General features: G+C 55.6%; 1 protein-coding gene across 1 annotated transcript in view; it reads left to right on the forward strand.

Annotated features, from left to right (window-relative positions):
* LOC142043478 (carboxyl-terminal PDZ ligand of neuronal nitric oxide synthase protein-like) overlaps nucleotides 1–20,282 on the forward strand; it is a 39,168-nt gene that overhangs the window by 16,333 nt on the left and 2,553 nt on the right. The window contains exons 3-10 of the mRNA XM_075054691.1: nucleotides 12,312–12,404; nucleotides 13,105–13,163; nucleotides 14,649–14,757; nucleotides 15,179–15,320; nucleotides 15,703–15,863; nucleotides 17,444–17,611; nucleotides 18,829–18,994; nucleotides 19,615–19,972. Of these exons, the coding sequence (XP_074910792.1) occupies nucleotides 12,312–12,404; nucleotides 13,105–13,163; nucleotides 14,649–14,757; nucleotides 15,179–15,320; nucleotides 15,703–15,863; nucleotides 17,444–17,611; nucleotides 18,829–18,994; nucleotides 19,615–19,972 (1,256 nt within the window). The remainder of the gene's footprint in view (nucleotides 1–12,311; nucleotides 12,405–13,104; nucleotides 13,164–14,648; nucleotides 14,758–15,178; nucleotides 15,321–15,702; nucleotides 15,864–17,443; nucleotides 17,612–18,828; nucleotides 18,995–19,614; nucleotides 19,973–20,282) is intronic.

Raw genomic sequence — 20,282 nt, forward strand, 5'->3', positions numbered from 1 at the left:
AATGTTTTCTCAAGTGGAACTGTTGCAGATCGATCATATTAACAGCTACACAGAAAAAGTCTCCTTGCCTGGGAATAAAGCAGATTATTTCAGTCCCTGACTCAGACCAGTACCTAGAAAGGCTGTTCATGAAAGTTGCTGGCATTGAGAAGGAGAAAAGTTCAGCTGCACCCAGGGCTTGAGCTAACAAAGAGCTCTCTGCCATGAAAGAGAACGAAGCCTGATTGCACCTAGCAAACGAGGCATGAAACCTGGTCTGCACATAACAGCATGGCAGCCCAGCATCCCTCCCATTTTCATTCTGGTCTAGTTTGTAATCAAGTGCTGTTTCTGAATGCAAATGGAGATCAAGTCTTCACTCTTGCTTGAACTCTGCTTGCTCAAAGATAGAGGTGCCAAGTCCGGCTTCCTACCTCTACTGTAGATATGCACAGAAAATGCTAATTTCCTTAGTAGGTGGCTCGGAGAAACCACAAGACGCAGAGCTGGAGGACAGCACCCAAGATGCATATGGTGTGTGATAGCAAGTTTAGAAGCCAGGAGATGGTCCCTCCCTGCAACATTTACCAAAAGCAGGTGTTAGTCATGCAGATGTAGCTTCTCCAGATTCTCAAGAGCAAACTAGATTCCTCCTTCTCTTTTGGATAAGTATCCACCCTGGGTGGACATGCTCAGCATCACTCTCCCCTGCATCCTGAAGTCACAGAGACTTTAAGGAGGAGGCTGAAGCCAGACGGTTTCTCCTAGCTGCAGAGCAGCACGGGTGCTAGAAGTGGAGAACCACAGGTCACACCTGGCTTTCTGGGGAGCAGGGGCTGGGTTGACTTAGCTACCAGTTTGAACACACGGGCCTTTTCTCCCCTGCCTTCTACATTTTAACCTCACCTGCCTGTACTGAGCCTCAGGAGCACTGATGCTTCCTCTCCATCCCCACATGCAGAGCATGGCTCACCCAGCCTGCCTCCCTAGCTGTCCTTTTTGCTGTCCTCCTTCGCTTGGGCTACCTACACTAAAATAGCATCGTTACATAAATGCAGAGGGAAGTATTGCATTATTTAGAGGCCTGAAATCCTGGCACCTCCCTTTGTCAGAGCCTCAGCATGGCAGCGGCATTAGGATTTCTCCCCATCTCTGTGCTGTGCCAGTGTGAGCCCTTGCCAGAGCCCTTGTTAAGCACCCTGAAGCCCCCACCCCACGCACTGCAGCTCCCTCCACCCGCACAGCCACACCGTGGTGGGTCCTGCCCGGCTCCCGTGTCCATAGACTGCTCACGGTCTGAACGGGTGCTCTGCTCCCTGAAGAACAGCCGTCACAAACGCTCCTGTGAAGAGCTACAGAAGTAAAAATTGGCTTTCAATTTTTATTCTCTCTCCAAACGAGCAACAAACACCAGCTCCCAGAGAGAGAGGGAGAGCAAAGCAGTCCTGTTAATCACCCCTGTCCCATCTCCTCCTCCTGCTTCAGCGAGGGCATCAGGTCCTCTTTTCCGTCTCTGCACAGCTTAGCCGTAATACCAAGAAGCAAGGAAGGAGCATCTCCCCTGCTGCCAGGCTCATACAGCTCGCTGATGTGCCGCTGCATTAGCGGCCTGTCAGGCTCACAGGGAGGGGTGGGAAGGGACCGAACGTACAATAGGGATTTTGGAATGAGCAGCAGAAATCCTCAGTTGCTCTCTGCTCTTTATACATGCAGTATCTGGTGGCCTGGCCCTTCTGGCTAGGTGCTGGGTAGCTGTCACTTAGCAGGGGACTGGCTGTAACCAGAACAACTGAATGAGTGAAGTAGAAAATGAACATCCTTGCTTTGTGGATGAGAAACCAACAGACAAAATACTCGGTTACCTTCCCACAGCCATGTAGGGGGTCCGAGGCTTTTTCACAGAGCTCTGAGCCTGCCGCAGAGTCCTGGCTCCTGCTCTTTGAGCTTTGTTGTTTGAACATTGATGAACAGGGTTTAAAAAAATTCAATCTCCTAACTTGCCTCTTGTCCTACATACCAGACTGGAGGGCAACTAGGATATGAAACATCATGTGTACAAAACCAGGACCTTCTCTGCAGGGCCTCTTGACACTGATGTTTATAGGGAAATACAGAATGACTTGAAGGTATCACGGTGTATAATTGCGGTTTCACTTCTAAGGGTTATTTCAGGTGAATCTGACCTGCTTCTAATGAAATTAGCACTTTTTATCTGCAGTAACCTAGCAGCTCTTTGAGGTAGGGACCATTTTCATGCTCATGTGCATTCAGTGCCTGGTACATGAGACTCCATTGCGGTGGGGTCCCAAGACACTACTTCATTACTGAAACTAATTAATCATCCAAAGCACTGCGGACGGAAAAGGTAATTTGTTTTCTCCTGCAAAGTGAATAGAGGTAGGAAGGAAAATAAAACCCAGCTTCCCTGGGAGCTGTGGTTGGCCTGCCCTGTCAAGACAAGGACTGAAGGGCCGTGTGTGAGAAAGCTCCCTATTAAACCTGGGGACAGCAGGGGGTTCCTGGAAGTGACAGTCACACAATGGTGCTTTTGTCAGAGAGGCACCAAAGGCCAGATGATGTCACCTTGCGCTAGGCTGCGAGGCTGCTTGTGCCTCTTGGGATGGAGCTCAGCGGTATCGCAGTATCTCTTTAACAGGGAGGAGGCCATGAAAAGGCTGCTTTTATCCCACCCTTTTTTAAAAGCAGGCAAAGAAGCTTTGTTCCAGAACAGTCTGCCTGTTTTCAGAGGTGGACAATACTAATTAAAGAGCCACTGCCAGGGCTGGTCTCCCCACCAGCTCCCATCACCTGCAAGAGTTCTGCTTTCCCCCATGGGTGTAACTCGGACCACGCTTTGCTCCACATCCTTCTGACTGGCTCAGAGGAACATCTAAAATCTAGCCATGTCCTTTGCCATCACCACCTCACCTTTAGGTGGAAAGGTCAAGCTATCCTTAAAGGCTGCCTGAGACTCCAACAGTGTGAGACCTCCCAAAGATAAGATCTGTTGAAGATGGGAAGAAGGGGGATGAAGAGGAGAGCCTGTATTGACATGCTCATCTGAATGCTTTGCAGGGCCTCAGAAAGCAGGATTCTCTCGGAAGGCAAAGGAGACCTGGATAAAAGGCGGCTCTTTGCCCTGCCTCCTCCGTGCTGCCAGAAGCAGCATCCTCACATCCCCCTGCCTGCAGGTCAGGCAGCACCACTGGCCGCCCTTCCAGCCCCTAGCAGCTTTTCTCCCGAACAAAGGGGTGGGAGAAGGTTCTTCAAGGTTTAATGACCAAACTGAAGCACAACCCACAGCAACCCCCTCTCTGTTGGCAGTTAGGACAGCCCTCCTAGAAATACGTGTTTCTCAGGCCGTCTGGTACCACTGATGGATCCCAGCCCTCTAGAGCATCAGGCAGATCCTTACCTGCTCTCTGCACCTTGCTGCAGAGGAGCAGACCTCAGTTCCTACTGATGTAAGTGGATGCCTGCTTGCATTTCTCCATCCTCACACTAAGGAGCAGTTTAGGGTTTCTCTCCAAATCCATCTATGCTGTGAATAGGCTCTCAAAGTCAGAGAGCGTGGCTCAAGACTACAGGGTCCTGAGCTGCTCTGGAGGCTATTGCTGGGTGGTCACGGGGACTGCAGCCCCACTGGGGATCATGAGTTCATACATGCCATGCAGTGGCAATGTGTAATCCTCACTGAGTGGGTGCTGGAAAATCCCAGTTTCAGCTCTCTGCCCTGCCTTGACTTGCCAGGTGAACTCTTGATGAATAAGCCAGCCTCAGTTTCCCATTTTGGGACTCTGGCTAATGTCTGCCCACCTCAGAAAAAAAGCTACAGCTCAGGATTCACATCCGTGAAAATTTGAAGCATGTAAAGCTCTCTTCAGGAAAGGTCTTCAGATTAGTCAGCTCCCAGCGCGGCTGGTTTTGAATATTTATGAAAGCAGAAAGTTGACAGGTATGTTTTGCTGAGCCGTACAGCTCCTTTCCTGAAAGGAACAGTTTTCCCTAAACAGTGCTTGGAGGCTTGTTTACCTCAGTCTCTCCATGAGCCCTCACTCCACCAAGGTGACAGGCAAGAAAACTCTGGAATGATACCAGGCAGAGTGTCTGCAAGGGGACACAGAGGGCACACAAGCTGTTTGGGCTGAAGCAACCTGTCAGTGCTTTATTTCAATACACTCAGAGCCCTAAAGCTGTTCTGGGGAAGGAATGTCTAGAGAGTCTGGATCCACAGGTGCTCTCCCATTATCCAAAAACTGCTTCCCTGCAGCTTCCAAAACCCTGACAGGAGACTGGCACCTGGTACTGCTTCCTAAGGGATTTTTTTTTTTTTTTCCTTAGACCCTAAGCACTGTTGTAGCTTCACTCACACACATCACTCCAGAGCATCTCCAAAGCCAAAGCAGGAGTTAGCAGGAGGCAGCCTGGCCAGGCATGCCCAGCATTCCTGGTGTTGCCTTTTCTGAAAACCTCTGTCCCCTAAAGACAGACAGAAAACACCCGCATCTCTGCAGAGAGGTGAAGCACAGCCAGAGCCAGGACAAAGAGGACTGGGCCAAGCTTGCATGCCCTTTTCCATTTAGAGGCAACTTTCAAGAAGCTACTTTTGGAGCTGCAGTTGAGAGCTAAGCCAGGAACTGGCCTAAACACAGCTGAAGTACCCTTATGCTGGCTGAGGGGCTGTGGGGCACAGGTCCAAGAAGACCTGCAGATTAGACCAATTAAGATAGTGCTGACAGTGCCAAACAGGAGACTCCAGAAATGCACATATTTTCTTAGCTTAATTCAGGCTTTTGCAATTTCCTCCAGTGCCTTTCATCCCTCCTCCCCCTCAATCCACAGCACTGCTCAGCTCTGCTTGCAGTGAGGGGCTGACCACCAAGTTCGGGCATTAGTGAAGGGTTTGGCAAACAGACCCCTCATTAGCGAGGTGCTTGTGCATCTCCTTGCTCCAAGGCAGCCGTGAGGGCCCAGGGAGCAGCAGGAGTGGCTTTGCTCCCTCAGTGAGGAGGAGCTGGAAGCCAACCACAAGAATATGTCTGGCAGGGTAGGGGCATCACCAGCCGGGGCCCCATCCCGTCATACCTGAGCAAGGTGAGCAGAGCAGACCCTGAGTAGCAGCCAGGTTCAACTAAGAGTCCAGATCAACAGGCAGGTCCATGCTGATGAGACAGATCTAAGGCCAAGCTGGGAAGTCAGTCTTCAAGTTGGAATCAGCAGGTCCATGGCCAGGCATGGCTGCAGCTGAGCTGGAGACCAACACTCCTACACCGGAGCTCAGGAAGGGGTTGTGGGCCCAGATCTGAGCTTAAATGGAGCCCCTGTGCCCATGGGTGGGGGTGAAGATCCCAGCTGAGGCTGGTCAGGACCATTAACACCTCTTCACAACTGGTCACTGTGAAGTGGCCAAAGTGAGAAGAGCCACAGGTGTCAGCACAGCTCACTGAGAGATGGTCCCGGCAAGGCAGCTGGGCTTGGTGGGAGGCTTTGGAGCAGGAGCACTGTCCTCCAGCTAGAGCCAAGTGCTGGGACTCCATAATCCTGGAGCCCATCCCCTGCCCCTTGGCCAACCTTATGAGTACCTCTGCTTCCACTTCCCAGCTCAGAAAGAGAGTTACCCGTCTGCCTGGCCAAGCCAGTGTTGGGAAGCAGATGATTCTGTGTACCTTAGATGTGGTCTTCTGGGGAGATTTTGAGCACAAAGACTGCATTTTCCCGTTAATCCTTTCCTCACAGCTATGCAACAAGTTGTCTCCAGCTCCTGCACCTAAGCAGCATCTGCAGATCCACTGAGCCCAGGGCACCAGCTCCAGGCCGGCCGCAGCAACCCTGTCAATAAATCATCTATGGCTAGTCCATCCCGTGGTGCTTTTCTTGCCAAGACTAATCAAAGCTTAGTCTGTAACCCGGTGTCTGCAGCTCAGGCTGCGGCCAGGGACGTCGCATTGCCGGGTGGGTTGTGTGGAGACTGAGCCTGTGGTTTGGGTGGAATCCTCAGGAAAGAACGTATGGAGCTCCCCAGGGAGCTGTGCCGGGGACCCTGCTCCTGCTGCCCACGTCTCCTGGGGGGGTATCTGCATGAACTGCTGGGCAGGAAAGGACCAATGCACAGGAGTCCTGGGGAGGAGAGTGTGGTGGGACCTTCTGGTGGGTGATCACCAGGGTCCTGAACCCCAGGGATGGTGCTAAGAGGGACAAGGGCACAATGCCAGTCACCAGAGGTTGCACTCAGATTAAGAAGGGGACAGAGAGGGTTGCACTCAAACGTGCCCACTCAGCCCTTGACCAGCCAGCTCCCGAGAAGGATTAGAAAAGGGGAGAAGGGGATCGCCGAAGCCTGCAGCCACAGGTGGGCCCTGACCCAAGGTCCGGCGCAGAAGCTTGCACGGAGAGCTGCTCCCCACAATTGGGCTGAAGCCACATCCCGGCACCCCAGCCCCAACTCCAGGGCTGGAGCACAAACCTGCAAACGCTGTCCTGCATCATTGGAAGAGTCCGAGTCCTGCCGGGGTCTGCAGGCAGCGACGCTGCTGCCAAAGCACAGAACTAGGAATAAATAAATAAATCCTGTGTGATGAACTGTGGTCACATTTCCTTGCTGCCCCTTCAGGGACTCCCAGAAATCCATCGGGGCCGCGATAGCTCCTCTTCAGCTCGCTGCGTGGGGAGTGGGCTGCGGTATCTACAGAGAATTTGTTGGACGGTGGAAGGAGCTAATTTAAATGAGAAAAAAAGACTTCGGGTACGTTGCCAGCATTCTCCTTGCCTATTGTACTCCCCCTTTGGTTTCTGCTTTCCACTGAACAGTTTTATGTTTCCAAGGATCATAAATTCTCATTTTTCCACTGGGCAGGAGGTGCACTCCTGGGCTCCACCACTTCCTGCGTCGCTTTTATGTCCGTGTTGCCCAGTTACTGCAGCCCAGACCCAGACTATGCCTGACGGCATTCACACCGGCCACGTCCCCGGGAGCGTGCGCCCCGCCGCCGGGCACTGGGAGTTCATAGGATTCAGACAGGCACATGCTTCCCAAGACGAACAAAGGAAAGGCCATAACCCAGCGGTTTCCAGCCGGAGGCCTTGAGGGAACGGCTGTGGCTGACCGGTGAAAACGCCGCTGCCTGGCAGGGCTGTCGCGGGAAGGTGCGATGTGATGTGATGCAGAAGGGGCCGTGGTGACGCGTGGAGGGGGGGGGATTGGAGGCTGGACCGCAGCCTGCGGTCCAAAGGGTATGGGAACTGACACTGCTCGTTTGTCAGCTCCGAGGCGGCACGCAGCGCTCGGCTAAGCTGCACTCGCTGGGAGAAGAGCTCAGGAGTTTTCTGTAACATCAGTTCCAAGCGGCAGCACTCCAGCTATCAGTAGTTCAAACAGCAGTCGAGATATAACGCCGTGCCCTCGTGCCGTGCGGGCCAGTTTGCTTTGAAATTAGTTACATTCCTGAACTTGAAATACTTGGCTTCATGATGGCTTGAACTGCTAAAATGGCGCTCATATGGTGTCGGAGGTTGGGTACCGCGGCGGGAGGGAAGGATGCCACCCACGCCGCTGGGATGCAGGAGCAGGGACCGGTGGGTCCTGCCGGGGTGACGCTGCCCGGAGCCGGTCTGTCGGGGGGCAGAGCCGAGCAGATCGCCACCTCCTCATTGCCATGCTCCCTGTGTCCGTCTGGCAGGCGAGGTTTGGGAAGGGGCTGTGACTGCTTATTGTTGGGGGGTTGTTTATGGACACATACATCCTGCAGCCTGCCAGGCCGGGACGGGGCAAGGGGAGGCTGGGGGCAGGACAGCAGGCTAAGGGCTGGCTGGAGAATTTACAGCTGCAGGAAGAAGTCGTCCATTTCCAAGCCTGTGGCATCTTCCTTTGGGCACGCAAACAAAGTCCTTACCCGGCGGCAATTGGAAGCACTGATGTACTCCTGTTTGTTTCAAAAACCTGGAGAGCCTCTGCCTTAATTTCCCTTAATTCAACTTGGGCTGCACCGCAGCAAACACCATTTGAACCATGGCTGGGAGCGTGCCCTGGCTCTGCCGGCACTCTCGAGTCTGGCCCTTCTGCTCTTTGTTAATGGGAAAGATGCATTTTTTGGAAACAGAGACTGCCTCTAAGACTTGCAAACTCTCTGTTTTATGACAGTTTTCATTTGCATAATGAGGGCCCTGATACCTTCAGTAATTAATCACATTAAGAATTGCTTCTTTGAATAACTCTATTCATGCAAGTTGTTCTTAGTGCTGGAAACTGCATATGATTTCCAACGTGCATTAGCCCATCTCTTTCATCAGCAGATGGAAGCTGGTAACTGCATGTGTAATTTATATCTGCTTGGGTGGAATTATCAGATGAAATATGCATTACACGGCGCCATTAACATTTCTAGTCATACAGTCTTTAGCTCTTGGGTAAGTTAATATTACATGCCAACAGTGTGTGGGACCGTATGAAAGGCAAGGACTCAAACACAGGGATTTAAAAGCAGAAATGGAAAGTATTCCAGGTCAGACACATCAGAAATAGAATTAATGAAGCTGCTAAATTAAATGAGATGCATTGCCCTTCGTTGACCTGCATTTTTTTATAAATGTCCCATCTTTTCTCCATGGCTAAGAAAGCTGCCAGGCTTGCCTGCTGAATCACCACTTGTAAGGGCAGCTCCAGATCCTCTAACATCCGGAAAGCTTTCCCCCATAGGACAGCACAAGCAGCAGGAGAATAACGATTGAATCTCGGAAGGCAGCAGAGAAGATGAACACTGCTGTGTGGGTTTGGATTTGTCGGTAACCCTGACAAATTTGGAAAAAATATCACATCTATTCAATAGTAAGAAAAAAAAAATAATCAGTGACTTTGCTTTCTGATGCCAGTGCCAGGTTAGCCAGGAGTCTCGTGCTCAGATGTACGTTGGTTTACACATGAACATTTTTAGAAGAGATAAAGTCTGCTGTCTTGGAGTGCATTTTTTCATGTGCTTTTTTGTCCTTATATAAATCACAGTTCATTCAAATACCGATTCCTGCTTGATAGGAAGCAATTAGGTGACTGAAGCTGTATCCCATCTGCCTCTTACACGTTGAGATGGAGAGAGAGTCCAATCCAAGCCGGTGTGACGTGGGCTCGCGGGGCTTTTGCCCAGCCCTGCTCTGGGGAGCACGGTGCTCTCACCCGGCTGGCGTTACCGCTCCGTGTGCTGAGCAGCCGGCCAGGACCGGGCCATCCTATGGCTCCCGCTGCTTGAGGGTTTTCACCCTTTAGAAAGAATTTTGGGGCCCAGGGTTTTGATTGTTTTCAGGCCAAGCTAATTCTGCCCATGGCTGGGACCCCGGCACCTCTGCCGTGGGGAGCGTGCGTTGGCCGTTTGCAGGGGCTCCGGTGAGGACGCGGCGGCGGCCAGGAGCTGCACGGAGCGAGCAGGACAGGAAAACTCATCGGCCTCCTTCCTCGCTGACGGTGCTGTGGCAAAGGGCTGCATCCTGAGCGGAGCCCGCGGGTGCTGCCTGCGGATTGCAAGGGTCAAAGCTGCTTCAGACGCCGTGTGCGGGGTGTGCGTGTCGCTGGGGCAGGGGAGAAGCTCTGAGCTTTGCTCCAGCCCACCCCGTGTCCCTCCCCAGCCCCAGCCGCCCCAGCACGGCTCAGCACCAGCCCGTGGCAGGGGCAGAGCGTGCCAGGCAGCTCACACCAGCTGTACGGCTCTGCTTGGAGCTGAAGCCCCGTACCTGTCCCAAAGTCAGGTGTGGTAGCTGGCTGGGGTTCCTTGGGTTTACAGAGACTTGCCATCACTCCTGGCAGCACCTGGAGATGCGCTGCTGCTGCTCCTGATTGTTTCTTTCTGTCCAAGGGAGAAAGAAAAAGCATCTCTGCAAAATCCAGACTTGGACTTTGCTTAAAGCCTTTGAGTAAAGAGCCTTGTTTGAATGTAATTGCACCCCTGTTGCTACAAGGGGAAAATACACTGTATTGCGCTCTCTTTCTTGGAAAGCTCGGCTAGTATTTTCCCAGCCATTTGTGTATAAAGAAAGATAAATAGCTCTTTAGCGGGTAGAACAATCTATCCCGGTTTTATTGACATTCATGCAAGCAGACAAGGAGAAACAGTTTGGCAGGGCTGAACGTAGGGGAGGGGGAAGCTTCAGCCCAGCGGAGCTGGGAGCACCCAGTGAGGCTGGGCTGGGGGTGCCGGGGGACCGAGGGGCTGCTCGGGCAGAGGGTGGGAGAAGCCCTTTCGGGTGCTGAGGCTGGTGAACCCAGCTGCCTGGCCTCAGCCCCGCAGATATGTGCATCTCCTGCAGGTCCCCCCCGGCCCGCGACAGTCTGCAGGATGCACTTGACACCTCACCCATCATTTCATTGCTCCCTATAAATAAAAAACGTGTATAGCAAATTTAGCTCTGGCTTCACACACAATGGTGCTATAGATAGATCTTTTAAAGAGCTTGTCTCAGAGTAATAATTCATGGGGAGATCAAAAGGCTATGGTTTAATCCGAGGTCTGTCTGATACCATAAACCTTGCAGAGTGCTAAGAATTCAGTGAGCAGCATCAAAAGCCTGATAAACATGAAAGCCACCCAATTTTCTGCCTGTAAGGCTGGCGTGGCTTACAATGGGTGCTGAGGAGCTGGAAAGACGCGTATCTTCTCTGCAGTGCTTGGTTGCCGTGCTGACACCGAGCCACACACAGAGTCCTTCAACTTCAGGCTCCTGAAAGAGGTGCCTGGACTCCCCTAACATCTCAATTGCTACCTGCAGCTCCGCCGACTGTATAAAGAGATAAGATTTCTAATGAGGTGTCTAATTACACAGCGTAGGTAGGCTTCAGGCTGCACTCTGACGCTTGGCATCGCCTTGTCGTCCGTGTCTGGGAGTCAGGCAGTCTGCGCTGATTCTCCAAAGCGACGTGGCAGAGGCATCCCAGGAGACAGTGGAGGCTGGTGGGGGAGCAGAGGCAGCTCCCGCTCCCGGCAGCATTCCATGGGAAGGCTCGGTGGCACAGCGAGGTGGCTGGCTGTCCTTGGGGGGACAGGACGCCGCAGAGGGGGCTGCATCACCCTGGCACCTTAGCAGGAAAAGCTTGCGAGCTGCTTCCAATGTGACAAACTGATGGAAGATACGGCCGGAGCCCATCCATAGCCTGTTTTCTGGTAGACCAGGACTAACAGCGTGTGGAGGGAGCCAAGAGCCGTCGGGGAGCGAGGGCAGAGCAGGCACAGGGGGAGGCTCGGTGCAGCCACATGCGCTCACGTTCGTGGCCTCGCTGCGGCCGCTTGCACAGGCAGAGCCAGCAGGCACTGGGGTCCCTGTGATGTCCCCTTTGCCGAGTCCCAGCTCCGTTACAGCACCATTGACATTATTAGACTATTAAAGCAGGGGATTTGTAACCTCTGCTTTCCAGCTATGGTAACTGTACATCAAGTTAATCCAAAGGATTTATTTTTTAATAGATACACGGTGGCTGTTACTGTAGCTGCAGTGATAGTAATGGACGTGCTGGTTTAGACAAATTGAGGATCTGGCCCAGGAAAGCTGGATTTCAGACAGGAACTGTGAAAAATATGGGGTATCAAAATGCTGTATTTGGAAGCCGAAAATAGTGCCTAAAATGGGGCCAGTAAGGATCAGCGCTGTAAATACAGGTCTCCAGAGTGGAAGGGCTCTGCCATGCTTCTAGCTGCTAGCAAAAGCAACATTTAAAAGCCAGCAGTTTAATTTTTAACACAAATGGAAGTGAGTTCAGACTGCAGACACCTGCAGGTGAGGAGCTGGGTTTTTCTCCAGAGATACCGAGCCCACTGAGGTTAATGTGATTATGCAAATGACTGAGGTATAATTGCATTATTGCCACCCATCTGGCCCTCCCTGCAATTCATAAGTGATTTTATACTCCCCACACACTGCAGCGCTGCTATACGAGGGCACTGGCGATGCCATAAATCACTGCTTGGTGTTTGCTGCAAGTGCCGTCTCCTCATCAAGCCTCTGGTGCAGAGTCCCACTGGACCAGGCACGGCCAATGCATCAGGAAAGTTCCTCCCGGATCCGAATTAACGATCTCTGGATGTAGTCCAGAGGATTGAGCTCTGCTTGTCCTCTCCCAAGGGACGCTCCTGGCTCCTGACAAAGCCAGGATCCTGCCTGGCATCTCAGCTACAGCAGCGGGTCTTTCCCAACATGGATTTTCTTAGCAGGATAAAGCAAATTCCTACTTCCCCGGGCAGTTGGGATTAAACACAAACCCAAAATTTTCATGTAAAGCACTGACTAATACTGCACTAACACTGTCCCACATACCCCCCCAATACTACCTCTCTTCTAACCTGGGTTTTTCTTCCCATCAGTATGAATTCAAAGCCAAAAACATTAAGAAGAAGAAAGTGAGCATCATTGTGTCTGTGGACGGGGTGAAGGTGATTCTGCGCAAGAAGCAGAAGGTGAGACTTTTCCAGCCCAGCTGGGGCACTTGGGGCCAGAGCACCCGGGATGTTGGCTTTGACCATGTCTGGATATTACCACTACTCAGGATAGTCACACTTCTAACCCAAACTGTCCTTTTCTTAAAAACCACACAGAATTTTCATGAGAAAACACTCAATTTTTCATCAAACTGATAACAAAACCTTGCTGAAAAGAGTGGGAAAATTACACTGTGGGAAGAGGATTTTTTTTTTCTGTCACAAAATGTCAAGCTTTCAGGAAATACGGTTTATTTTTCTTGTTAATACCAGTAGGCTTTTTCTGCACTGCCTGGGCTGAGCACCCCTCAGGTCTTCATCCAGGCTGTGCTTCCCACCGAGCCGAGCCAGCAGCTGGATCCAGATCTCCTAAGACCTAGCTCAGAGCCTTTTTCCCCAAAACGTGTTACTCTTCTGCATATTTGATGCTATGAATTAATCTTAGGGACCACATTCAGCCCTGAAAGCTATGATCAGATGACTGGATATAATAAATGATCAAAGAAATCTATTTTTATCCAAGATACCGATGAAAGAGCCATTGATCATATAGTCACAGTGTAGCCTGGATTTTGGCTTGCGACAAATGCACCGTTCTCCAGGGCTCCTGCCCATCAGCATGTTGGAGTTTCATTTTTACCTGACCCAGTGTAATTTTGTTTCTGCCCTCTGCTTACAGAGAAAGGAGTGGACCTGGGACGAGAGTAAGATGGTGGTGATGCACGATCCTGTGTACAGGTACGCAGCAGGGGATTTAGACCAGCTAGGTCCAATCAGCCCTGAGCGATGCATATCCACCCTCCCGCTTGCTGAGTTACCTCCACCAAAGCTGGCTTTCCAAAGGACCATGTAAAATTAACGAGGTTGCAAAATTCCCGCTGATGGGGAATCCTTTTCATACATTTTTGAGAGTGAGATGGACTGATCTAGCTTTGAAGCTGGCTCTGCTTTGAACAGGCTTAGACTAGATGACCCCCAGAAATGTCTTCAACCTGAATTACTCTCTGATTCTGACCCTGAAGCCAGGCTTCCCGCGGTTTTCCTTCAGAGCATGGCTCGCTGTGTGCTTCTGAAGAAGGGCCTTACTCTGAGGCGTAAGTGCTTTCAGGGAATTGACTCATACAGGATGTGGTAAGGTGGCATTGACTTTCCATAGCACCTGCCGTGGGATCTCAGAGTATTTTGGAGACCACAAGCCCCACGCAGAGGTTTACATTGCACGTAAACCTGATGCCTCAGGAGCCATCGGGGTGGCTTCCTTGAAGGCAACCCCAGCGATGGTGTGTAGCCTGTGGACACAGTTAAGAGCACAGGTTGCACCAGGCTGTTAGATCTGCCAAGTGAATAATTGGAGCACGAGCGCGAAGCCCGCAGCCCTCAGGGCTAGGATCACCAACATTGCTTTTCTGGGTCAGTGCCCTTGGTGAGGAGATAAGGAGCGGAGAACGTGCTGATGCATTATGCGTGCCTATCTCTCACTTCTGGCATTCTTTAAAGATTATTACAAGATGTGGTACATCGGCAATAATTGCTCCAATTGCAAGTTCAACACAAAAAAATTCCAATGACAGAGAAGAGTAAAAGAGAAAAACATTTTGAGAATCCCTTTGGTTTCTTCCCTATTCAGAGCTGAACTCACTTGTCACATTTTTACCCAATTAAATCAAACATATAAAAAGGTCTTTAAAAATGGTTTTGTAGCACGGGGAGGAGAAAGAGTCAGCCTGAATAGGAGAGACAGAAATCCTCTGCGTACACTCAGCATCCCTGGGAGAGGCATCCGGGGGACGCTGCCTTTTGTGCCACCCGCCTGCTGCTGAGAACGGACCCGCGCCGGGTCCCCGGCCTGGCTGCACCGAGGCGGGCAGGACATTCGCTGTACAGGCAGTTGTGCCACGCTGCAGCCCAGGCAGGGATTAATTGCTGGGCCTAAAAATAGCCACAGGCTTTCCAACACTATAGATTTTTTAGCTTTCCCACAGCATCTTTCAAAAGCTTTTGTCTACTTCAGAAACCAGAAGGTTTTCCATCAAGCCACTCTCTAAATCCATCGCCTCCTGCCTTGAAAATTGCAGGAGGGGCCATGCACCAGCATCGCCTCGTTCCTCCAACCCCGGGTGCTGTGAGCCAGCCTGTCCTGGGGACACGCGGGAACCGCCGAGGTTGTCTGGGGGGCAGAGACTCCCCTGGGTATTTAATTCCCTTTGTCTCTCTCCCACCTAGAATCTTCTATGTGTCTCACGACTCGCAAGACCTGAAAATATTCAGTTACATCGCAAGGGATGGTGCTAACAACTCCTTCAGGTGCAACGTCTTCAAATCGAAGAAGAAGGTAGGATGCTACGGCTGGGTCACCCCCGGGCGAGAGGTCTCCGAGGGACCTCGCACCTTCCCTCGCGGGACCCAAAGTAACCGCTGGGTTGGAGGGTGCAGAACCCTGCGGAGAGACCGAGGCAGTGCCAGTGATGGATGTCGCCAAAAATCGTGCCTGGTGCCTGTCCCCTCCTGGCCCAGCATGGGCAGCAGCACAGCCCACGCAGAGATAAGAGCTCATCTCCGAGAGCGGGGGACCGGGGCGGGGGGATGCTGTGCGTCAGGTCCAGCGGCGGACAGCAGTGGAGAAAAGATGGCATGGGAAAAGATGGGAGCGTGGGACAGCCCCGGGGCGGGAAGCGGGAGGAAGATTCCCAGTTCTCCCACCGGCGGTGGGGCGGCTGCCGCGGGTCTGAGCGGCGGCCGGGTTTGCTCCGCAGAGCCAGGCGATGCGGGTGGTGCGCACGGTGGGGCAAGCCTTCGAGGTCTGCCACAAGCTGAGCCTGCAGCACGCCCTGCAGAACGCCGACGGGCAGGCGGACGGTGCCAGCGACAAGTCGGCCGAGGAGCAGCCGCTGGAAGGTGACGCGGGGTTCCCCACGGGGCGCGGGCAGACCCCCACCCTCGGCAGCGGCACCGGGGGGTGCTTTGGGGTGGGGAAACACGTTCTTTGTGGGCCAGCTCTGGTGACAGCGAGAGCTTTGGGCCCCTTCGGATTGGGGGGGCACGGGGAATCCGCTCCGTCTGCCCGCTTGTGCTGGGCGCAACGGGATGGCAGAGGCTGAGCCCCCCTTGCCCAGCAGGCTGAGGGTCTGCGGGCACCAGCCCCTTCCTCCTGCCCCTCTGCAGCAGCCGAGACTTGAAGCAAGTCCTGGCCTCGTCCCTGAGCTACCACCCCAGCTCCTTGCTGCGATCCTGCGGCGGCGGGGGGGAGCTTGGGTTTATTTATCCATCTTGTTTGAAGTTCACCAGGTAAAGGGCTCCAAGATCACGGATGCGGAGGAGGTTGGCATCGACTCTGACAGCATCTGTGTGTCCGAGAGGGGACCCGGAGAGCTCCCGGCTGGCAGGGGTGACCTCGGCATGCTGAAACCTGGGCAAACCTCAAAGGATAAGACCTGCCAGGTAATGGGGGGACAGTCCACGTGCCCTGCCGCTGCTGGGGTCCCTCTGCTCGGGGTCACTGTATCACAGCTTGATTTGAAGGGGCTTTCATGGAGACACCCCCCGCCTCCTGGCTCCCTGCTTTTGTAGCCCATGTGGCAGGACACGGCGTTCAGCCGCCGGTTTACCCGCAGCTAAGCTGTGTCCCAGTGCTGGGGCAGGGGGAGAGGAGAGAGTTGGGAGTGGGGCCACGACGCATGGCTAAGCGGGCTTCAAATGCGACGCGGGAGAGCCCACCAGTGCGGGCAGGGCAGAGCACGGAGGGGCTCTGCTGGAGCGATCGCCCAGCGCTAGAAAGAAGTGAGGCAGGACCCCCCCTCCTGCAGCAACATCCACATAACAGCCAGAAACTAAGAGGAGGCATCTCTGGCGAGGCAACCATTTCCCTGCCATACGGGATGGATTTCTGTGCCCCCAGCAGCAACCCCCAGCTCCCCTCATCCCCCAGGACCAGGGAGCAGCATCCCAGAGGGATCCCAGCCCCGGCAGCCGCGCAGGCACGCAAGGCACATTTGGCGTGAGCGGTGGTTTCGCCGTAATGAATAGCTGCTCTGCAGAGCTTCTCAGTGAGCGCTTCCCGGCGGCCTGAATGGCATCGCTTCATCTCGCACAATTGTATCGCTTGCAGGGCCCGGCCGAAAACAGCTGCGCTGAAACGCGCTCAATGGGATTCATTTCCGTGGCTGGAAAGGCAGGGCTTTCCTGCGCTTTCCTTCTGGGTGCTGGAGCTGCCCAAGCAGGGGAGGGCAGGGGCTAGGAAAAGCAGCGGCCACGGGCCAGCTCCCAGCGGGACACGCTGCGAGGGGAACCGGCCCAAAACACCCCCGAACCAGCGTGGGAGGCTGCCTGCCGGGGGGGGGGGACACTCGCTGCCCGGCTCTGGGCCGCCTGCCGAGACCCGCGGCGTTACGGAGGGCCAGGTGAGCCACGCACGGGGCCACCGCACGGTCCCCGAGGCAGGCGAGGGGGCTGCGAGCTCAACCCACCTCGGGCTGAACCGGCAGAGGAGCGGGGCTGAGCGCTGGCGCTGGGGTGCCGGGGGGGGCTCACGGCTGGGTCTGGAGCTGCTCTGAAATCGGTCCGTGCGCACGCTGCCCTTCTCGTGCGGAGCATCTCCAAGGGCTGGGACCCCTGCAGCTTTTTAAAACGCTGACGGCCCTGGCGCTGAACCGCCGCTGCCACTGGCGAATGCTTCGGGCAACAAGCTGCCTCGTGGGGAAGGTGGTGGGGTGTCTGGGTCACCCCCTGCCATCTCCTCCCCGGGGACCTGCCCTCCCCGTTTGGAGCTACGGCCAGACGCAGGCCATGCCGCCCTGCCGGCTCTCTGGGAGCAGGAGTCGCCCCGAAACGTGCTGTCCTGGGGACGCTGCAGCCGTGCAGCGCCCGACACCGAGCCCGGGGCTGCGCCCCTCAAAAGTCCCTCGGTGCCAGGGCTGCGGGGGCCGCTCTGCTGCGCTGGGGTCAGCGCTGTGGGGAACCACGATCCGAATCCCGGCCCGAGCCGGTCGGTCCGCTCACCCTGCCCGTTTCTTTGCGCCCAGGATGCCGAGAACTGTTCCCTCCGCCCGGCCAGCTCCCAGCAGCTGCTCAGCCCCGGCAGCCCCTGCTCCTCGGCCTCCATCACCCCGCTGGCCTCCCAGCACTGCCTCCAGCTGCTCCAGCAGCAGCTCCTCCAGCAGCAGCAGCAGACGCAGGTGGCCGTGGCCCAGGTACGCGTCCTGCCCTCCCCGCGGGTGGCACCGGCCCCGCTCCTCTCCCTGCTCCAGCCCCCGGGCTGGGCTGGCAGCGGGGGCAAGCGCCCTGTGCTGTTAGGGGAGCGGTACGGGGAGCTCGCAGCATTGCTCGCAGCATTGCTCGCAGCATTGTTTACAGTGCAGCTCGCAGCGTTGCTTGCAGCGTAGCTCGCAGCGTTGCTCGCAGCATTGTTTACAGTGCAGCTCGCGGCATTGCTCGCAGTGTAGCTCGCAGCATTGCTCGCAGCATTGTTTACAATATAGCTCGCAGCATTGCTCGCAGCGTAGCTCGCAGCATTGTTGACGGCATTGTTTACAGTATAGCTCGCAGCATTGCTCGCAGCATTGTTTACAGTATAGCTCGCAGCATTGCTTGCAGTGTAGCTTGCAGCCTTGCTTGCAGCATTGTTTACAAAATAGCTCGCAGCATTGCTCGCAGCGTAGCTCGCAGCATTGTTGACAGCATTGTTTACAGTATAGCTCGCAGCATTGCTCGCAGCGTAGCTGGCAGCACTGCTCACAGCATTGTTGACGGCATTGTTTACAGCGTAGCTCGCAGCATTGCTTGCAGCATTGCTCACAGCATTGTTTACAGCGTAGCTCGCAGCATTGCTCGCAGCATTGCTCACAGCGTAGCTCGCAGCGCAGCTCGCAGCATTGCTTGCAGTGTAGCTGGCAGCCCGGCTCACCTCCCCCAGCCACGGAGCTGCCTACACACATAGATCCCCCAGGCCGCTCTAGCAGGGTCCCGGGGGACCCCCCCAGAGCCCCCAGCTCCCTTTTCACCCCATTTTTCAGAAACCAACCGCCCGGTGCCTTTTCCCCCCAAACCGGCAGCAGAGCGGGGAGCCCGGTGCCCCCCCCCCCTCCCGGGCTGGGCACTCCCCCAACTCATTTCATGTTATGGGGGGGGGAAGCAGCGGAACCCCCTCTCCCTCCTATCCCCCCGCCGTGGTTCGGGACGGACACCCACCCCCACGACACACCGGCGGGGGGGGGGGTGGGGTGCCGCGGCGGGGCCGGCAGGGGGCGCTCGAGTCCCGCCGCGCCGCTGGTGGCGGGAGATGGTGGCGGGAGATGGTGGCGGGAGATGGTGGTGGCGGGAGATGGTGGTGGCGGGAGATCGCGGGGGGGGGGTCCGTGCGTGTGTGTCCCGTGTCGTGTCCTTCCCCCCCCCCCCGCGCCCCACGCAGGTCCAGCTGCTGAAGGACCAACTGGCGGCCGAAACGGCGGCGCGGATCGAAGCCCAGGCCCGGGTACGGCAGCTCCTCCTGACCAACCGGGACCTGCTGCAACACGTCTCCTTGCTGGTGCGGCAGCTGACGGTGCTGGAAGCCCGGGAGCAACACCGGCAACCGGGTGAGAACAGTGGCCCCCACTCCCCCCAGCCCCGCACCGGGGTGAAGCCGGGGGCGGCGGACCCGCCGCCCCCGGCTTCACCCCGGTGCGGGGCTGGGGTTGTTTGGGTGCTGGGGTGCTCCTGGCATCATCCCGCTGGACCATCTCTGGACCCCTCGCGGTCCCAGGGAGCAGCTGGAATGATCCCAGCACCATCCCGGCAAGCGTGGGGGGGCTTCGGAGCATCTCCGCACCCCTTGCAGTCATGGGGAGCAATTGGGATGCTCCCAGTACCATCCCGGTAGGCTCTGGGGGGGCTTTGGAGCATCTCTACATCCCTTGCAGTCTTGGGGAGCAGCTGGGATGCTCCCAGCGCCAGCGTGCCAAGCTCTGGGAGGGGGGCTTTGGAGCATCTCTGCACCCCTTGGCGTCCTGGGAAGCAGTTGGGGTACTCCCAGCACCATCCCTTCAGACCATCTCTGCACCCCTCGCAGTCACAGGGAGCAGCTGGGGCATTTCCCAGTACCATCCCAGCAGGCTTTGGGGGGCTTTGGAGCATCTCTGCAGCCCTCGTGGTCCAGGGGAGCAGCTGGGTTGAAGGTCCCCATCTCTTCACGCGCCCCTTGTCCCTCTCTCGCCAGTTGACCGCTCCTTGCAAAACCTGTCCCTGGCTCAGTCCCTCTCCCTGAACCTGAAGAACCACTACAGCTTGGACGTCCACCCGCCCTCCACCTCCACCCCCGCCAGCATCCTGGGCAGCCCCGTGGCCCCCGGCTCGCTGCCAGCCCTGGGTCCCGGGGACTCCTACCTCAACCTCATCAGCCTGGAGAGGGGCGGCCGCCGCTACGGCAGCAAGGAGGGGGACGAGTGCCTGGCTGTGCTGGAGGGGCAGGACGGGCTCAGCCGGCGCGTGGAGGGCTCCGAGGTCAGCGAGTTCGCTCTGCTCAACGGGAGCAGCCGGCAGAAGGTGGACGACACGGACAGAGGGGACGAGGATAGGTAGGATGTGCCACCTCCGTCTCCCGCCGGCTGGAATGGGAACACCCCGAGCAGAACCTCCCGCTCCCCACTTGCTGCCCCCAGCAGGGCTCCCACTGCACAGGCCACGTTTCGGAGGGCTCATGGCAGCAGAGCCTGCAGCAGGGGCTGGGGAGGAAGGGCTGTGTTCTGGGAACTCAGGGCCAAGGCTTGCCAGTCCAGGGGCCAGGCACTGATTTAGGTTCCTGGCAAGGAGCCCACCTCGTCTCGCCACGGGGTCGCTGCCTGCCCTGTGCCTGTCCCCCTGCTGCGAAACCGTCATTGCCACAAC

Source organism: Buteo buteo, chromosome 23 (genome assembly GCF_964188355.1).
Source record: "Buteo buteo chromosome 23, bButBut1.hap1.1, whole genome shotgun sequence".
Classification (NCBI taxonomy): domain Eukaryota; kingdom Metazoa; phylum Chordata; class Aves; order Accipitriformes; family Accipitridae; genus Buteo; species Buteo buteo.